The 17,707-nt window shown below is 49.9% G+C and overlaps 1 protein-coding gene across 1 annotated transcript in view; it reads left to right on the top strand.

Annotated features, from left to right (window-relative positions):
• Positions 1-208: 208 nt before the first annotated feature.
• Positions 209-17,707, top strand: part of LOC129329146 (uncharacterized) — a 134,285-nt gene continuing 116,786 nt past the window's right edge. The window contains 7 exon segments of the mRNA XM_054978584.1: positions 209-283; positions 436-610; positions 787-886; positions 2,189-2,271; positions 2,498-2,624; positions 3,534-3,626; positions 5,933-7,633. Coding sequence (XP_054834559.1) covers positions 515-610; positions 787-886; positions 2,189-2,271; positions 2,498-2,624; positions 3,534-3,626; positions 5,933-7,633 — 2,200 coding nt within the window. The 5' untranslated portion in view covers positions 209-283; positions 436-514.

The raw sequence follows: 17,707 nt of genomic DNA, 5'->3' as shown, positions 1-17,707 counted from the left end.
TCCTGGACTTTGCAGCGGGAATCCAAGTCCCGATTCTGGCAAAGACCATTTTGCAGGGAGGAGCGAGCAGGTCAGGCGGGGGCGCGCGTCGCCCTCGAAGCCTCCCTCCCCGCTCCGCCCGTTTAGCTCTTTGCACAAAGGCCCCCGAAGGGTTAAAGGGAGCGAGTGTGCATTCCTAGAGAGGTAAGGGGGAATGGAGGACTGAGGAGTCACTTCCTGCCAGACCCCCTTCCACCTGGAAAGTGGTATCGCTGCAGGCATCAGCCTCGACCCCCACAATCGGGTGAGTTGCAAATAGGTGAGGGGAATGCAATGCAAGTCGGGAACGTGGGAGCAAAAGGGGGGCGCCCCCAGGTGGTGGACGGAGGAGTGCGTGCTGCCCCCTCCGGCCTGAGCATTTGACAAATTGCAAACCCCTTCTTTGCTCTCGCCCAGCCCTTCGCCGCCCGCTCTCGCTCACCTGGACAAAGGAGGAGGCGGAAGATCCAGGGGGTCCGGGCCGCTGAGCCCCGAGATGGAGAGCCGGGCCGGGGAGTCCCAGCCAGAGACCGGCGCCCAGGCAGAAGGCTTCCCCCGGAGCCAGGCGGGGGACGTGAAGCGGGAAGAGCAGGTGAGGGACTCCTCCCGGGACCCCCAGAGATGTGGGGGAGGCTGTCCGCATGGCCCCCTCCCCAGGACTTTGCAGGAAACCATCCAAGGAAGAGTCCACTCTGACCCCTTTCCCAGGCATTCCCTGGCCCCCTTCCTTTCCTACCCCCTTTCCCTGTTTCTTTTCTCTTGTTTCAGGACCCATCGGAAGAAGACAAAGAGGCTCAGACGGCGCCATGGCAGAGATTATTCCATGGGCAGGTCAAGCAGGAGGGCGATGGAGGTGCCCCTTCGCTGGGTAAGGAGGGTCGGTTTAATGGGGGGGGGGCATCTTTGAGCTCAGCTTCCTCCTCCTCAGCAACCCTGAAATCCGAGGGCTGCTGGCACACCCTTCTTCAGTCCTCAAAGGCGGGATGCTTGTTTGCCTTGAGCTGCTGTCATGATGTCAAGAGGCGCCTCAGCCCTTTTCTAGCTCCAGGCCAGGCCTTGGGATTCCAGCCAGGCGGCGGCAGGAGAGAGAGGCCTTTCCTAAAAGGAGCAGGTTGTGCAATGTGAATGAAGAATAATCTATTCCTTTTTGTTCTTCCCTCCCAACCGTTCTCTCATGTACCACTTTCTCCTGTTGAGACGCCCCCTTGATGTTTATTTTATTTATTTAGGTAGAATAATTATATGCCACTTTCCACCCAAATAGTTCCCAAGGCGGCACACAACAAACATAAGAGCATTTGAAACAATAAATGTATTTATTAATATTCAAAAAGAAAACATACAGACACAATAATCTTAAATATGTGCTCCCATGAACTGCTTGTGCTTCATGTGGTCAAATGTCAGCCCTAAAATCGCTTATGTTTTCCTTTAGCGTCTCTTCAACTCTGTACTGGATTCATGCTAATGCGATGTCTTTGTGAACTTGTATCAATTTATCCTGTGTCACTGTTTATGGAAATGTCCTTGAAACTGACTGTACTAATCACACGCTGTGTAATCCATCTTGAGTCTCAGTGAGAAAGGCACACTATAAATGACATACATAAACAAAATAAATAAAAACAATAGCCGTTGCTGGCACTGGGGTGCCTTGAGGAAGGAGCAGGGCCTTGGAGGTGGTGGTGCCAAGATGATGCCACTGTCTTCCTTGCCAACCTAGAAAAGTTTGTTCCCCTTTTTCTTTTCACAGGGGGGGGGGTTGTTGCATCTCTTTTAGAGACTAGTTGGGGCTCTTTTACTAGTTAAGTTGATGGTTTCTGTTGTGATCTTGGTCTTGAGGACCTCTGTTCCATGATTCTCATTGCTGGGTTTATTTTAATTGCTGTGGATCATCTGTTTTTACCTGGGAGGGGAAGCCGTATAGAGAAGGGGCTGATCTAATATCCCAGGAAAGGGGTTCCACAGAGCAGGGAGAGCCATAACAAGAGAAGGCCCATTCCCTCCAAACACAATGAGATCTGTCCCCTCTAGTTATCTTTACTGAGTAAAGGCATATGTGCAAGAGGAAGTAGAAGGCCCAGAGTGTGGAGGTGAGGGCCAACATCTGGGATTGGGCCAGGCACTGAACAGGCTAAACATCTTCGCCCTTCCTTTGTCTCCCTCACAGGCCCTGGAAGGATGCCGGGTGGATATTCTGGGCCTTCCCTTCAGTGTGATGGAGCAGACACGCCCTCTGTGCAGCCAGATCAGGTAGGGAAGGAAGCAGTGCGGAGAAGGGATGGGAGACCCCAGGGGCCCCGTCCTCTTCACAGCCCCTGTGTCTGAAGGAAACTCTTCCCTTTATTTCTATCAAAACTGCTGACAAAAAAGGCTGTGAGAGTCACAGGAAAAAGGTTTCTTTGGTTCCTGTCAGGGAACTCCTGGCTTGTTGACTATGGATTCTCGCTGAGGAGAAATTGTTTCCTCCTTCTTTCAGGTTCTGGTGACCTTTGAGGATGTGTCTGTGGATTTCTCAGAGGAGGAGTGGGCGCTGCTGGATCCGGGCCAAAGAGCTCTGCACAGGGAAGTCACGGAGGAGAATTACGTGAACCTGGCCTCTCTCGGTACGGCTCTCCCTTTCTGTTTGTTAGTCGAATTGCTCCTATTATCTGTCTATCACTGGGTGCAAGAGAAGTTACCAGGCATATAAAACAGAAAATCTGTTTTTTCATTATTTAAAGGGAAGCCCTAAAGAGAATGCTAAAATCCATTTAGAAATGTTCAAGAATGGTGGTATGTATCCAGACATGCAGTTCTTCTGCAAGAATGAGATTTCTCCTTGCAGACGAGAGCGCGGTGATTTTCACCGGCCCCTCAGGTCCCGCTGCACAGCTCAGCCTTGCCCTCTGTGCTTTTCCTCAGGGACAAAACCAGCAGGAAGGGGAACTGGAAAACTTCTGCTCTGTGAAGTCCACTTGTGGTCAGATGTGCATGATTCCCTGATAGGATGGGGCGATGTTTTGCCTACTGGCTGGTTTGCAAGACCTGAAAATTTGTTGCAGCTGTATGCACCAGAGCAGCTGTAGCATCACGCCAATCAGCACTCTGCTAGTTTGACTCCCGTACTGCCATGAACTCTGCAGGAGGCCTTTAGTAATCCACTCCTCTCAGCCCCAGCTTCTCAGCTGCATTCTGGGGATAATAATACACTGACTTTTGTTCACTGCTTGGTCCAGTGCTTAAGAGTGGCAGGACTCTAATCTAGAGAGCCAGATTTGATTCCCCACTTCTCCGCTTCAAGCTGGCTGGGTGACCTTAGGTCAGTCACAGGTTCTTGGGGCTCTCTGAGCCCCTCACCCTTCACAGGATGATTGTTGTAAGGATAATAACGCACTCTGTAAACCGTTCTGAGTGGGCATTAAGTTGTCCTGAAGGACGGTCTAAAAATCGAATGTTGTTATTAGACAGTCTAGAAAAGCACCGTTATTACATAAGCACTATTATTACATAGTTTGTGTACTCCTCCCAATAAGGGCTTGCGATTCCCAAACCCGAGTGTGCCTCCTGGCCGGAAGAAGAGGAAGATCCATTCGGAGACATCTCCACAGAGGGAAGCAGCTTGGCAGGTAGCTACTGAGTTGTGCGGCGGAAAATTTTTACTCTCTTTTCCCTTGGAGAGAGAGAGAAAGGAGGAAGTGGGAACGGAAGAGGCAGACAGCCAAAAGACTGCTATGGGCTGAAAGGGGGGTCAATGGGGGAACGGGATTCCTGTCTTCCCCAAACATTATTAGTTAGTAAATCCAGCCTTGACTGAAATTGGAGGAGAGAAATGCCGGGGGCATGGAAAGAACTTCAGGGGCAGCTCCAGACCTCTCCTTATTGTTAAAGGATCCATCCCTTCCTTGTCTTCCTTCTCTCTGTGCTTGCCCGAGAGGAGGAGGGGAATCCACGTGTGGGAGGGAGGGGTTACCCCACTTGTCAGAAAAAAATTCTGACTGGGGCTGGTACCAAGGAGGAGAAAATATGAGATGCCTGAGGAAGAGAGAAAGAGAGAGAAACAGGAAGCCTTTGAAAACAAAGCCATTTGTAAACTTGCACTGAGCATTCCCAAAGTGTCTGGCCAGGACTGGAAAGAAGGGAAGATTTCTGCCACACTTGTTTTTTTTTTTAATCTCTGTCTGTAAATTTTTAAAAAATATATATTTTATTTTATTAAAACAAAACGGAGATACAGAAAAAGAAAGGGGACAAGCAAAGCAAATATAAGGCTGTGTGCTACAAGGATTATTAAAATACAATGGACGAAAATCATAACCTTGTTGAGGCCCCTCTCTTGCTGGACCTAATACCCTGGTAGGGCTGGCTTAGCATACCTATATCTGAATCAAGTCTGACCAGAGGCATCCAGAATAATTTTGTTGTGGGTCACCCTTGTTGTAGATAAATTTGGAGGGGGGGGGTTGGAAATGCATTATCTCAGAAGGAGATAATGTTTTTCTGATTACATCTACAGACATATGGACTGTTCTTTCCTCTGTTTGCACTCTCCACCTCCAGTTGAGCTTATCACTGTAATTGGTTGAATTTTTGAAATTATTCCTGGCGACAGACCTCCTTACTGTGTCCATGTAACTTTTGTAAATTATTTTGCACACAATTGCACTTTTGTATAAATTACTATATATTTTTCATTGCTTGTGTTGTTTTCCGGTTTGTATTTGATGTTTGCCTGTTTCCAAGGGCTTCCCTTTGGTTTTTGCTGCTCCAGATGCCAGCCGGGTGAAGGGGGGGGAGGGCATTGGCACCTGCTTCACTCCTAATACCAGCTGGGTTAAGATGGGGGTGGGCATTGCCACCTGCTCCGCTCCTGATCCTAGCTGTCTTAAGAGGATGAGCATTGCCACCTGCTCCGCTCCTAATACCAGCTCGGTTAAGGTGGGGTTGGGCATTGCCACCTGTTCCGCTCCTAATACTGGATGGGTTAAGCCAGAGAGTAGGCATTATCACCTGCTCCACTCCTGATCCCAGCTGGCCGAAGGGAGTGGGCATTGCCATCTGCTCTGTTCCTAACGCCAGTTGTGATAAGGCGAGGGTTGGGCATGCCGCCTTCTCTTCTCCTAATGCCAGCTGGGTTAAGTTGGGGGATGGGCATTGCCACCTGCTCCACGCCTAATACCAGCTAGGTTAAGGTGGGGATGGGTATTGCCATTTGCTCCGCTCCTATAACTGGCTGTGTTAAGGTAGGAGGTGGGTGTTGCCACCTTCTCCGCTCCTAATACCGGATGGGTTAAGGTGGAGAGTGTGCATAGCCACCTGCTCTGCTCCTGATCCCAGCTGGGTGAAGAGGGGAGGGCATTGGCACCTGCTCAGCTCCTAATATCAGCTGGGTTAAGGCGGAGGTGGGAATTGCTACCTGCTCTGCACCTAATATCAGCCAGGTTAAGGTGAGGGAAAGGCATTACCACCTGCTCCGCTCCTGTACCCAGCCTGGGCTTCCCACCATGGCATGTTTTCTGGAGCAATATGGTGAGTTGCCTGGGCTTTGCTCTGCAGCAGCGCCATCTGGTGGTGCACCAGGGTATAAAATGAGTCATCTGAAACATGCTTATTCAGTTCTATAGTAAGATGTATACATTCAGGCATGCAAATGTGCTTTTAATATGCTATCTTCTTTGATCTCTTTCAGAGTAAGAATTTAGCTCCTTAATTAGAAAAGGTTGGAGACTCCCAGTTCTTTGCAATGTTGGGCTTTATTGACCCTGTAAATAATTGCCTACTTCCCTTTCGTGCAATATTGTCTACTTGGACTAGAAGTTGTCCTTGCAGGACCAGTCTTACAAAATGGCTGTTTAGGATGAAGGATGTATTGAGTATATTCAGTTATGTCTGGGTCCATTTCTTCCTCATGGGATTTATTTCCTTATTTCTTCAGGTGATGGGAGGAAGGACAAGAAAGAACAACCGCACAGAAGGAAAATCAATGTAAAACAGAAGCACCGGACGAAATCCGTTTCATCGGACAGAGCCAATGTCAGTGTAGTTAACTTTACCGGCCATGAAGGAATCAACACAGGAGGGCAACCATATAAATGTTCTGAATGTGGAAAGGCTTTCACAAGGAACTCAAGTCTTGTTTCCCATCAAAGAATCCACACAGGAGAGAAGCCATATCAATGTTCTGAATGTGGAAAGAGCTTCACAATCAGCAAATCCCTACTTTTACATAAAAGACTACACACAGGGGAGAAACCATTTAAATGTTCAGAATGTGGAAAGGCTTTCACAACCAGCTCAAGTCTTGTTTCCCATCAAAGAATCCACACAGGGGAGAAGCCATATCAATGTTCTGAATGTGGAAAGAGCTTCACAATCAGCAAATCCCTACTTCTACATAAAAGACTACACACAGGGGAGAAACCATTTAAATGTTCAGAATGTGGAAAGGCTTTCACAACCAGCTCAAGTCTTGTTTCCCATCAAAGAATCCACACAGGGGAGAAGCCATATCAATGTTCTGAATGTGGAAAGAGCTTCACAATCAGCAAATCCCTACTTTTACATAAAAGACTACACACAGGAGAGAAACCATATAAATGTTTAGAATGTGGAAAGGCTTTCACAAGGAGCTCAAGTCTTGTTTCCCATCAAAGAATCCACACAGGGGAGAAGCCACATAAATGTTCTGAATGTGGAAAGAGCTTCAGAATAAGCAAAACCCTACTTTTACATAAAAGACTACACACAGGGGAGAAACCATATAAATGTTCAGAATGTGGAAAGGCTTTCACGAGCAGCTCAGGTCTTGCTTCTCATAAAAAAATTCACACCGGAGAGAAACCATATAAATGCTCAGAATGTGGAAAGAGCTTCACAAGCAGCTCCTCTGTAGTTTCCCATCAAATAATCCACACTGGGGAGAAACCCTATAAATGTTCTGAGTGTGGGAAGAGCTTCAATCAGAAAAATAACCTGGCTTCCCATCAGAAAATCCACACAGAGGAGAAGCCATATACATGTTTGGAATGTGGAAAGAGCTTCAGAGTAAGCAAATATCTAGTTTTACATAAAAGACTCCACACTGGGGAGAAACCATATAAATGTTCAGAATGTGGAAAGTGTTTTACGCAGAGCTCAGGTCTTGCTTCTCATCAAAAAATTCACACCGGAGAGAAACTATATAAATGCTGGATATGTGGAAAGAGCTTCACAGACAACTCTTCCCTAGTTTCGCATCACAGATTCCACACAGAAGGGAAACCATTTAAGTGCTCGGAATGTGGAAAGACTTTCATGCGCAGCTCAGACATTGTTTCCCATCACAGAATCCACACAGGTGACAAACCATATAAATGCTCAGAATGTGGAATGGCTTTCACTCATAGCTCTGCCTTTGCTTCCCATCGAAGAATCCATACTGGAGAGAAACCATATAAATGCTCAGAATGTGGAAAGAGCTTTAGGACAAGTTCAGAACGCAATAACCATCAAAGAATTCACACCGGAGAGAAACCCTATAAATGCTCAGAATGTGGAAAGAGCTTTAGGACAAGTTCAAGCCTTTCGTGCCATCAAAGAATCCACGCAGATGACAAACCATATAAATGCTCAGAATGTGGAAAGAGCTTTAGGAACAGTTCAGACCTTTCTTCTCATCAAAGAATCCACACAGGAGGAAAACCATATCAATGCTGGATATGTAGAAAGAGCTTTATGCTCAACTCATCACTAGCTTACCATCAACGAATACACATGGGAGAAACCTTATAAATGCTAGGCATGTGGAAAGAGCTTCATTTATGGGTTAAGCCTTACGTTCCATTAAAGAATCTACACAGGAGAGAAACAATATAAATGCTCAGAATGTAGCAAGAGCCTCAATCACCCATAATAGTTTATTTCCCATTAATAAATCTGTTTAGGAGAGAAACCATATAAACTCTTAGAACGCAGAAAGAGAGAGTCAGTCACCAACCCAGCTTTCCTTCCCTGACTAAAGGAGGAGCCAAGATGGCAGTCAGCAACTTGCAGCCTCCTGGAGCTCAGCTTGCTCTATTTTTCCTTTTACCTTATCCTCTCAGCTCCATTTTAATTGCTCAGCTTCTCCTACAGATTTATTTTAACCAAGGATCAGAGAATTCCTCTCACTCTCCTCCCCATCAAAGAATCCACACAGCAGAGAAAGCATATAAATGCTCAGAATGTGGAAAGAGCTCTTGCTTCCCATCTAAAAATCCACGTAGGGGGCAAACCTGAAGAAGGGCCCTAGCTATATGGACAAACTGCAAAATTCAGTAAGAGTGCTGAAGAAGCCACCATTTGCTTCCTTGTTCCAGTTCCAGTGATGGAGTAAGTAATTTTCCTGAGAGAAAAGCTGCAATCTTGTGCCGAGGGGTCAGACCTGGGGTTCTGGGTGCTGCCTCTCTTGATGTTGTTCCAACAGAGCAGGGGACAGGCCTTGAGATTTTTCCAGAAGGAGGCTCTCCAGATACCTGAGTCATGAACGCTTGACTTATGGGAAAGACTAGCAACATAGTCCATTGTGGAGAAAAATACAATGGGCTCTTGAAAGGGGAGGGTGGATAGGCAGGCATTCCCTCCTCCTCCGTCACTGATCCTGGCCAGTGAAGGAGGGAGCGGGCATTGCCACCTGGTCCACACGTGATCTCGGCCATGTGAAGGGGGGTGGGCTTTGCTGCAGCTCCATGCCTGATACAGGCTGGGTAAAGGGGGGCGGGCATTGTGATTTGCTCCGCTCCTGATCCCAGGTGAGTGAAGAGGAAATGGGCATTGGATCCTGCTCCATGCCTGATCTCGGTCCCATGAATGGGTGGGGAGCTTCGGTACCTCCTCCACACCTGATACAGGCTGGGTAAAAGGAGTGGCGTTGCCACCTTCTCCGCTCCTGATCGCAGACGGGTGAAGGGGAAACGGGCATTGCATCCTGCTCCACTCCTGATTATAGATGGGTGAAGGGGGTGAGTATGGCTGCATGCTCAGTGCCTTATTCCGGTAGGTTGAAGGGAGTGAATATTGCCACCTGCTCTGCTCCTTATCCCAGATGGGTGAAGGGAAGAAGGGCATTACTTCCTGGTCTGCGCCTGATCCCAGCCAGGTGAAGGTGCGTGGCGGGCATTGCCACATGCTCCACTCCTAATCGAAACTGGGTTATGGCAGGGGGCAGGCATTGCTATCTGCTCTGCTCCTAATACAAGCTGTGTTAAGGCAGGCGGAGGGCATTGTCACCTGCTTGCTCCCAATACCAGCTGTGTTTAGGCAGGGGGGTGGACATTGCCACCTGCTCTGCTCTTAATATCAGCTGTGTTAAGGCAGGGGGGTTTAGCATTGCCACCTGCTCCATTTCTGATCTCAACAGGGTGATGGCTGGGGAGGGCACTGCCACCTGCTCTGCTCCTGATCCCAGCAAGGTGTGTGTGTGTGGGGGGGGCATCGCCATCTGCTCTGCTCTTGATCCCATCTGGGTGAAGGGGGTGGGCATTTCCACTTGCTCTGCTACTAATACTAACTGGGTTATGGTGGGGTGTGAGCATTGCCAGCTGCTTCACTACTACTGCCACTTGAGTTAGGGCGAGGGGTGGGCATTGCCTCCTACTCCGCTCCTAATACCAGATGGGTGAAGGAGATTCAGGTATTGCCACTTGCTCTGTTCTTGATTCTAGAAGGTTGAAGGGGGGCGGGCATTGCTGCCTGCTTGGCGCCTGATCCCAGCTGGGTGAAGTGGGGCAAGCATTGCCTTCTGCTATTACTGATCTCAGCTGGGTGAAGGGGGGTGGGCATTGCCACCTGCTCCACTTCTAATATCAGCTGGGTTAAGGTGGGGTGGGTGGGTATTCCCATCTGGTCATCTCCTAGTATCAGCTAGGTTAAGGCGGGGGATGGGAATTGCCAGGGGTGGGCATTGCCACCTGCTCTGCTTATAACAACAGTTGGGTAAGGCAGGGGGAAGGCATTGCCCCCTTCTCCATTCCTGATCCCAGATAGCTGAAGGGGGTACGGGCATTGCTGCCTGCCCCGCTCCTAATACCAGCTGGCTTATGGGGGGTAGCCATTATCACCTGCTTCACTAACAATACCAGTTGGGTTAAGGCATTGGAGAGGCATTGCCACCTACTCTATTCCTAATACCAGCTGAGTTAACATGGGGGTAGGCATTGCCACCTGCTCCGCTCCTAATATTAGCTGGGTTAATGTGGGGTGTGGGAAGTGCCAGGGTGGGCATTGCCACCTGTCCTGCTCCTATTACCAGCTGGGTTAAGGCATTGGATGGGCAGTGCCACCTACTCTGCTCCGAATACCAGCTAGGTTAAGGAAGGGTTGGTCATTGCCACCTTTTCCACTTCTAATATTAGCTGGGTTAAGGCAGGGGGCGGGAATTGCAGCGGGTGGGCATTGCCACCTGCTGTGCTTCTATTACCAGCTGGGTAAGGCGGGGGAGAACATTGCCACCTGCTCCACTCCTAATATCAGCTGAGTTAAGGTGGGGGTGGGCATTGCTACCTGTTCCGCTCCTAATACCAGCTGGGTGAAAGCAGGGGGCTAGTATTGCCACCTGTTCCCCTCCCAATCCCAGCCTGGTCTTCCTGCCATGGCATGTTTTCTTGAGGGACAGGGTGCCTTGCCTGGGCTTCCCTCCGCAGCAGCACCCTTTGGTGGTACACCAGGGTATAAAGTGAGTTGTCTGAAACACGCTTACTCAATTATATAGTAGGATTCCTAGTGAAATACGATCTGTAGTGAGATTCTAGCACACCTCTTGAGGGCCTAATGCAGGAGCTTGGCACACTACCAGTAATGTCACCACAGCAAACAAGCTTTAGAGCTGGGAACTGGCGTGACCTGCTATGCTTGCACGGTTACCGGTACCTGGAGTTCCCAGAAGTCTTGCAGCATGCTGATGGGGGCAAAGAAGACAGACAAGCCCAGATGTGAACTGACATCGTTAATTACGGGAAAACAAGGAAGTCCAATGGGGATCTCCGTAACACTCTCATCAAGCCAACCAGCATACGGCACACACACACACACACACCGGTGTTTTACTTTACGGGTGAGGAAGATGTTAAGGAAACGTGTGCAGAAAATTTGCAGCCAGAAAACTTGGAAGAGAACCCTTGAAATGCCACATAGAAGTCTTAAGGGGGAATTCACCGTCTGGAATTTGGAAGAAAACCAAGAGAGGTACGGGGTCAAATGCTGCAAAAATCACCCATGAGAAAAAGACCACTGTCTTTTTCCCCTTGAGAGAGAAACTGCCAAAGTAAACAAAACATCTGAAAAAATTGTATCTACGCCTCTGAGGAGAGGGATATGTTTCTGTCACTATCTCAATCCAACCCTTCTATGATTGTAAACCAATGTTTTCCACCTCCATTCCTCCTTCCTCATGTTTCCTGTCCATCTGTTTTATTTATGTCTTAATATATTCTGTCTTCCTTCATGGCTGAAGGCAGCTTTATAAAATGGATGTGTGATGCCTCAAAAGTTCACCTCTACCTTGGAGCTTTTCTACTGTTCTCTGGCTTGGAAGTGTTATTCCCCCCGGCAGCCTCTCCCTTTCTCTCCTACTCTTCCATTTTTTCTGTTCTCCCCCTTCAGCTTCTCCTTCCCTTTTCTGCTTCTTTATTTCCCTTCTTTTACCTTTATCAGTCTCTCCTCCCTCCCTGCCTTTGACTGACTGAAAACTTGGAAACCTTAGCAATATTGTAATGGTTGTTTAGCAACCGCCAAAATAGCCATTGAGAACTTAGTCTTGAGATCTCAGTAGGCGTTAATCTCTTAAAGCAACAGACATGGTTTCTACTATTTGGGTTGTTCTTAACCTTTCAGTATATTTTTTTGTTTAAAGATTACAGATTTTTCTGCAACCTCAGGCTTCTCAGAGGTCTATGGAAAAATCCCCCATTTTATTTCCAGACCCATTATGTGGATCTTTTGATTTGCACTTTAGGATTCCAGTATATTAAGTATATTAATAAGAACAGAGAGGTAAGAACAGTTTCATGTATAGAATCCTTTCATGAGTGAAAGGATAAGTTTCAAGGATAATAAGGTAAAAAACTGTGTGAAGAATCTCTGTTTATGTACCGTGGACATTAAAGTATTTTATTACCTCCTTGTTGTACTGGATTTTAATGTATAGGCCAACATATACATGAACCTCTAGGCTTTTCCAATGTGTGGACCTTCCAGCTTGTCTATCCTGGACAGGTTCAGTTGTCCAAAAAGGCTCAAAATGATTTTGGGATCAACCCATAAAGAGGAAGGGAAGCCATCATCTGAATATATATGTTCTTTAATTATTTTAGACTAGCAACAAAGCCCGTTGTGGGGAAAAATACAACGGGCTCTAGAAAGGGAGGGCGGATAGGCAGGCATTCCCTCCTCCTCCATCACTGATCCTGGCCAGTGAAGGAGGGAGTGGGCATTGCCACCTGCTCCACATGTGACCTCAGCCATGTGAAGGGCAGTGGGCTTTGCTACCTGCTCCACACCTGATACAGGCTGGGTAAAGGGGGGTGCAATTGCCACCTGCTCTACTTCTAATACAGAAAAAGAAGCTCCTGAAGAAGCAGGTGCGAAATCTGCTTGCAGCCGGCCTCAGATTGAGCATTGTTTGGGAGCACGATTTTCCTCATTGCTCCAGGGGAAAGTGGGGCCCCGCCAATGTTTCCCTCGTGATTACCATACCTCCACCGGATTGGAAAGAAACTAAATTAAGAAAGCTACGGCCCCATATATGGGGGCTACTGTTATTTTCCCGGAACTGATGTATAGACTGCAGAGTTGGGAATGATACCGTATTTAACTGTAATTATGTACCAGTAGTTTCTTGTTTGAAACTGAAGTGTAGAAAATTTGTATAAGATACCTTTTGTATGAATTGTTATAAGCACATTGCACTTTGGAACTAATTGATTGAAGTATCTTACAAATACACATGAATTGATTTTTTGCATCCTGTGGGTGTTTACCTTCGCTTTTCAGATTGCTGATTACAGGTGCAGCCAGTTTTCTCTATCACTGCTTCTAATACCAGCTGGCTTATGGTGGTGGTGGGCATGACTACCTGCTCAGTGACTTATTCTGGTAGATTGAAGGGGATGGGCATTGCCACCTGCTCCTTATCCTGACTGGGAAGGGAAGAAGGCTATTGCCTCCTGCTCTGCGCCTGATTCTAGCCAGGTAAAAGCATGGGGTGGGCATTGCCACCTGCTCCACTCCTGATCCCAACGGGGTGATGGCCGGGATGGGCACTGCCACCTGCTTCACTCCTGATCCCAGTTGGTTACCTTGTCACTCCTGATCCCAGCAAGGTGTAGGGCATTACCACCTGCTCCGCTTCTAATATTAGCTAGGTTAAGGTGGGGGTGGGTATTGCCACCTGTTCTACTTCTAATACCAGCTGGGTGAAGACAGGTCTCCCGATCCCACCCTCCCTTCCCCATGTCCACTTACCTGGCTATTGGGGGGGGGGTCGTGCTCCCTGGGGCACCCCCTCCCCGGGTGGCGCAACGCCCCTCTGGGTGCAGGCCGCGCTCCCATGCCGCGAGAGCAGGTGGCAGCAGAGAGAAAGCAGGCAGCGGTTGCAAGAACACGCCACTCTCGCTGCTGCAGCTGCCGCAACCCACTTTCTTGCTGTGGCTGCCCCTGTGCAGCCGGTGTTAGCAGGGACAAGGGGAGAAGCGGCGGCAAGAGAGCAAGCTGCGATGGCCACGGCCTGCTCCTTTGCCGCTTCTGCCGCACCCCTTGTCCCTGCCTGCGCCAGCTGCACAGGCGCAGCTGCAGCCGCAGTGAGAGAGGAGGCCATGGCTGTCTCCCCGCCGCTGCCCCTGTGCTGCCGGCGCTGGCAGGGACAAGGGTGCGGCGGTAGAGAGCGAGAGAGCTGCCTGCTCTCTCTGCCCTCCCGGTGCGTGTGACACGTCATCCCTGCATGATGATGTCACTCCTGGAAGTGATGTCATCACATATACTGGGAGCGCGTGCACGGTCACAACAAGAAAAGCCCCGAGGAGGTAGGAGCCAGTGTCCCAGTCTCCTGCTGGGAGGTTTGAGGGACCTGGCAACCCTCGCTAGAAGGAGCGCTTTCTCTCAGCACGCTGACTGAAAACTAATTCCCTCCATCCCTTGGGGGCCAATGCAGCCCAGACCCTGCTCCGTTCACCCATCCAGCCCCCCCCCCCCGCCTCCTTTCCTCAGGGACCTGCATTGAAACTCACAGTAAATTATTAAAAAACATGTTAGCCAGCAGAAATTAAATCCAAGTTAAATACATTTCATGCAAAATATTAGTCCTGCTTAAATCTGGACTTACTCCCACATCAGGCTAAAGGTGCATGAAAGCATTCAAAGGCTCGAAACCAGTTGTAGCAACATTGAGGGCCATGTGTGTGCACAGGTTGCCCTGGTAACCACGCATTAGTGAAGATGGCTCCTGGGAAACTGTTTCTAGGAGGTGAGGGGGCACCCTTGCCATCCAGGAAGAAATTCCCCTGCAGCCTCTTTTTGTCAAGGGGAATGCCCCTTCTTCCACAGTCCTGAGACCGCAATGCAAATAGCACAGGCTCCATCCGTGGGGCCTGAACGCTCCTCTGCCCCATGTTATGGGTGAAGGTTTGGAGGCTGCGCTCTTGAGCCCCAAATGTGATGTCAAGAGGGGGGGCCATCATACGTTGCCCGCCAGTCAGGCCACGTCTTTGGCGATTCCCTTTCCAGCTCAGCAGCAGCAGGTCAAGGGAAAGCCTTGTGGCTTCGGCTTCAGAAGGCAAAGGAGAGCCCCGGCCATTTGGCGCCCACCCCCACCCTCGCAGGGGCATCAGAAGGGGAATGGGCAATCAATGCCTCTTGGGGCAAGGACGGGTGGCTCTCACCTCGCTCCAAGGCACGGAAGCCGCCCAACCATCCCTGCCCACCCACCCATCAAGGCGGTCCTCAGCAGCCCATGGAGGCAGGAGGGAGCTCAGCAGCTCTTGCAATAGGATTGTGAAATGGAACAAAGTGGTTTGGGTCCCGCTTTGCAGCTGGATGGGAAGGGAAGGCTCCAGCCCACTGAGAGCCAAGCAACAAGTGACGCCTAACACAGGTTGGACACTTGTCAGCTTCCCTCAACTTTTGATGGGAAATGTAGGCCTCCTGGTTTTACAGCTTGGCTCTCCATTACAGCTGCAAGACCAGGATGCCTACATTTCCCATCAAAACTTGTGGGAAGCTGACAAGTGTCCAACCTGTGTCAGGCGTCACTTGTAGCTTGGCTCTGAGACTCAATCCACAGCCCATGGAGGGCCCCGTTCTCAATGGCCCTCAAGCATGAGCCACGTTTCCTGGCATCAATTGCATGAGGCCTGCACTGCAGGGAGGCTCCAAAGGACCCCTTCCTCCAGCGGTTGGACTGGCGAACAGAACCCGTGTTGGTGCATCCACACGCGAAGGGGGAGGGGGGGCTTTGGAGTTCTCTGCCCCGAGGATGGTGCTGAGCGCTGCAGGGACTTTGTGGCTTTGCAGAAAGGAGGGAGCCCACTCACGCTCCCCGGATCTTGGGTGGGGCAGCGGCAGGGACCTCGGGGCCGGGGGCTGTCGCTTCCTCTCCCGGACCAGCGGCTGCCCTCGGCCTCCCGTTGCACACACCGCCCTCCTCGACTTGGGATCTCTTCCTTCGGCCAAGCCCCTCTTGTCGCCCCCAGCCCTTTTTTCTTGCTTACTCAACAACCCCCCCCCCCATGCATTTTCACCGTCTGGACTTTGCAGCGAGGGGAGGCAGGCAGGCGCGCGTCGCCTCTCCAACCCCCCCCCCCTTTTCCCAGAAAGGCCGTGCAAGGGTTAAAGCCAGAGAGGCTGCACGGCAGGAGAGGAGGAGGAGGAGGGTGGAGGACTGAGGAGTCACTTCCTGCCAGAGCCCCTCCCCACCGAAGGCGGCCTTGCTGGGGCATCAACCTCGACCCCCGCCCCCCAGGATCGGGTGAGCTGCAAATGCATTTGGGGAGGGGGGATGCAATGCAAGCGGGAACGTGGGAGCAAAAGGGGCGGTGGAGGTGGGGGGCTGGACCCAAAGGCGCCCCCAGGCGGTGGGCGCAGAAGTGCGTGCTGCCCCCTCTGGCCTGAAGCTTCACAAACAGCAACCCCCTTCTTTGTTCTCGCCCAGCCCTTCGCCGCCTGCTCTTGCTCTCCTGGACAAAGAAGGAGGCAGGAGAACCGGGCCGCTGAGCCCCGAGATGGAGAGCCGGGCCGGGGAGTCCCAGCCAGAGACCGGCGCCCGGGCAGAAGGCTTCCCCCAGAGCCAGGCGGGGACCCTGAAGCGCGAAAAGCAGGTGAGGGACCCCCAGAGATGTGGGGGAGGCTGTCCTCATGGCCCCCCTCCTTCCCCAGGGCTTCAGATTTCAGGAAACCATCCAAAGAAGAGCCCACTCGGCCCCCTTTCCCAGGCATTCCCCGGCCCCCTTCCTTTCCTGACCCCTTTCCTTCTTCCTTCTCTGCTGTTTCAGGGGCCATTGAAAGATGCAGAAGAGGCTCCAGCAGTGCCTTGGCAGAGATTCCTCTATGGGGAGGACAAGCAGGAGGGCGATGGAGGTGCCCCTTCGCTGGGTAAGGAGGGTGGGTTTAATGGGGGGGGGTATCTTTCAGCTCAGCTTCCTCCTCCTCAGCAACCCTGAAATCCGAGGGCTGCTTGCACATTCAGTCTGCTGCAACGGGGTGCTTGTTTGCCTTGAGCTGCTGTCATGATGTCAAGAGGCGCCACAGCCGTTTTCTCGGTCCAGGCCAGGCCTTGGGATTCCAGCCAGGAGGCGGCAGGAGAGAGAGGCCTTTCCTAAAAGGAGCAGGTTGTGAAACGGGAATGAAGAATAATCTATTCCTTTTAGTTCTTCCTTCCCAACAGTTCTTTCATGGAGCATTTTCTCCCCTTGAGGCCCCTGCCTAAGCACACATATATTTTGAACGGCCCATGCAGCCTGGCTCCAGACAACATTTATTTTATTTATTTAGGTAGAATAATTATATACCACTTTCCACCCAAATGTGGTTCCCCAAGAGAGTATACAACAAACACTGGAGCATTTAAAACATTAAAACTGTCTTTAAAATGTATTTATAAATATTCAAAAATAAAATGAAAACATGCTGAACCAATAATAGCCGTTGACGAAGAAGCCACTCTTTTCAGCCCCAGGTTCTTAGCCTGTATTGAAGGGATAATAATAACACTGGCTTTGTTCACCATGCTAAAAGGGGCACTAATCTATATTAGGGTATATAAGTGCAATTATTATATAAGCACAATGATTAAAAAGCAACAATGATTAAAGAGTGAAAGGACTCTAATCTGGAAAACCAGGTTTGATTCCCCACTCCTCCACTAGAAGCCAGCAGGGTGACCTTGGGTCAGTCACAGCTCTCTCAGAGCTCTCTCAGCCCCACCCACCTCTCAGGGTGATTGTCATGAGGATAATAATAACGCACTTTGTAAACCACTCTCAGGCGTTAAGTTGTCCTGAAGGGTGGTATATAAATTGAATGTTGATATTTAAATAGTTGTGTGTTTTTACGCCTCCCAATAAGGGCTTGAGATTCCCAAACCTGAGTGTGGCTCCTGGCCGGAAGAAGAGGAAGATCCGTACGGAGAGGTCTCCATGGAGGGAAACAGCTTGGCAGGTAACTACTGAGTTGTGTGGTGGGAAATTTTCACTCTCTTTTTCCTGAC

The sequence above is a fragment of the Eublepharis macularius genome, chromosome 4, assembly GCF_028583425.1.
Source record: "Eublepharis macularius isolate TG4126 chromosome 4, MPM_Emac_v1.0, whole genome shotgun sequence".
Lineage (NCBI taxonomy): Eukaryota > Metazoa > Chordata > Lepidosauria > Squamata > Eublepharidae > Eublepharis > Eublepharis macularius.
This window is presented reverse-complemented; position numbering and strand designations above follow the sequence as displayed.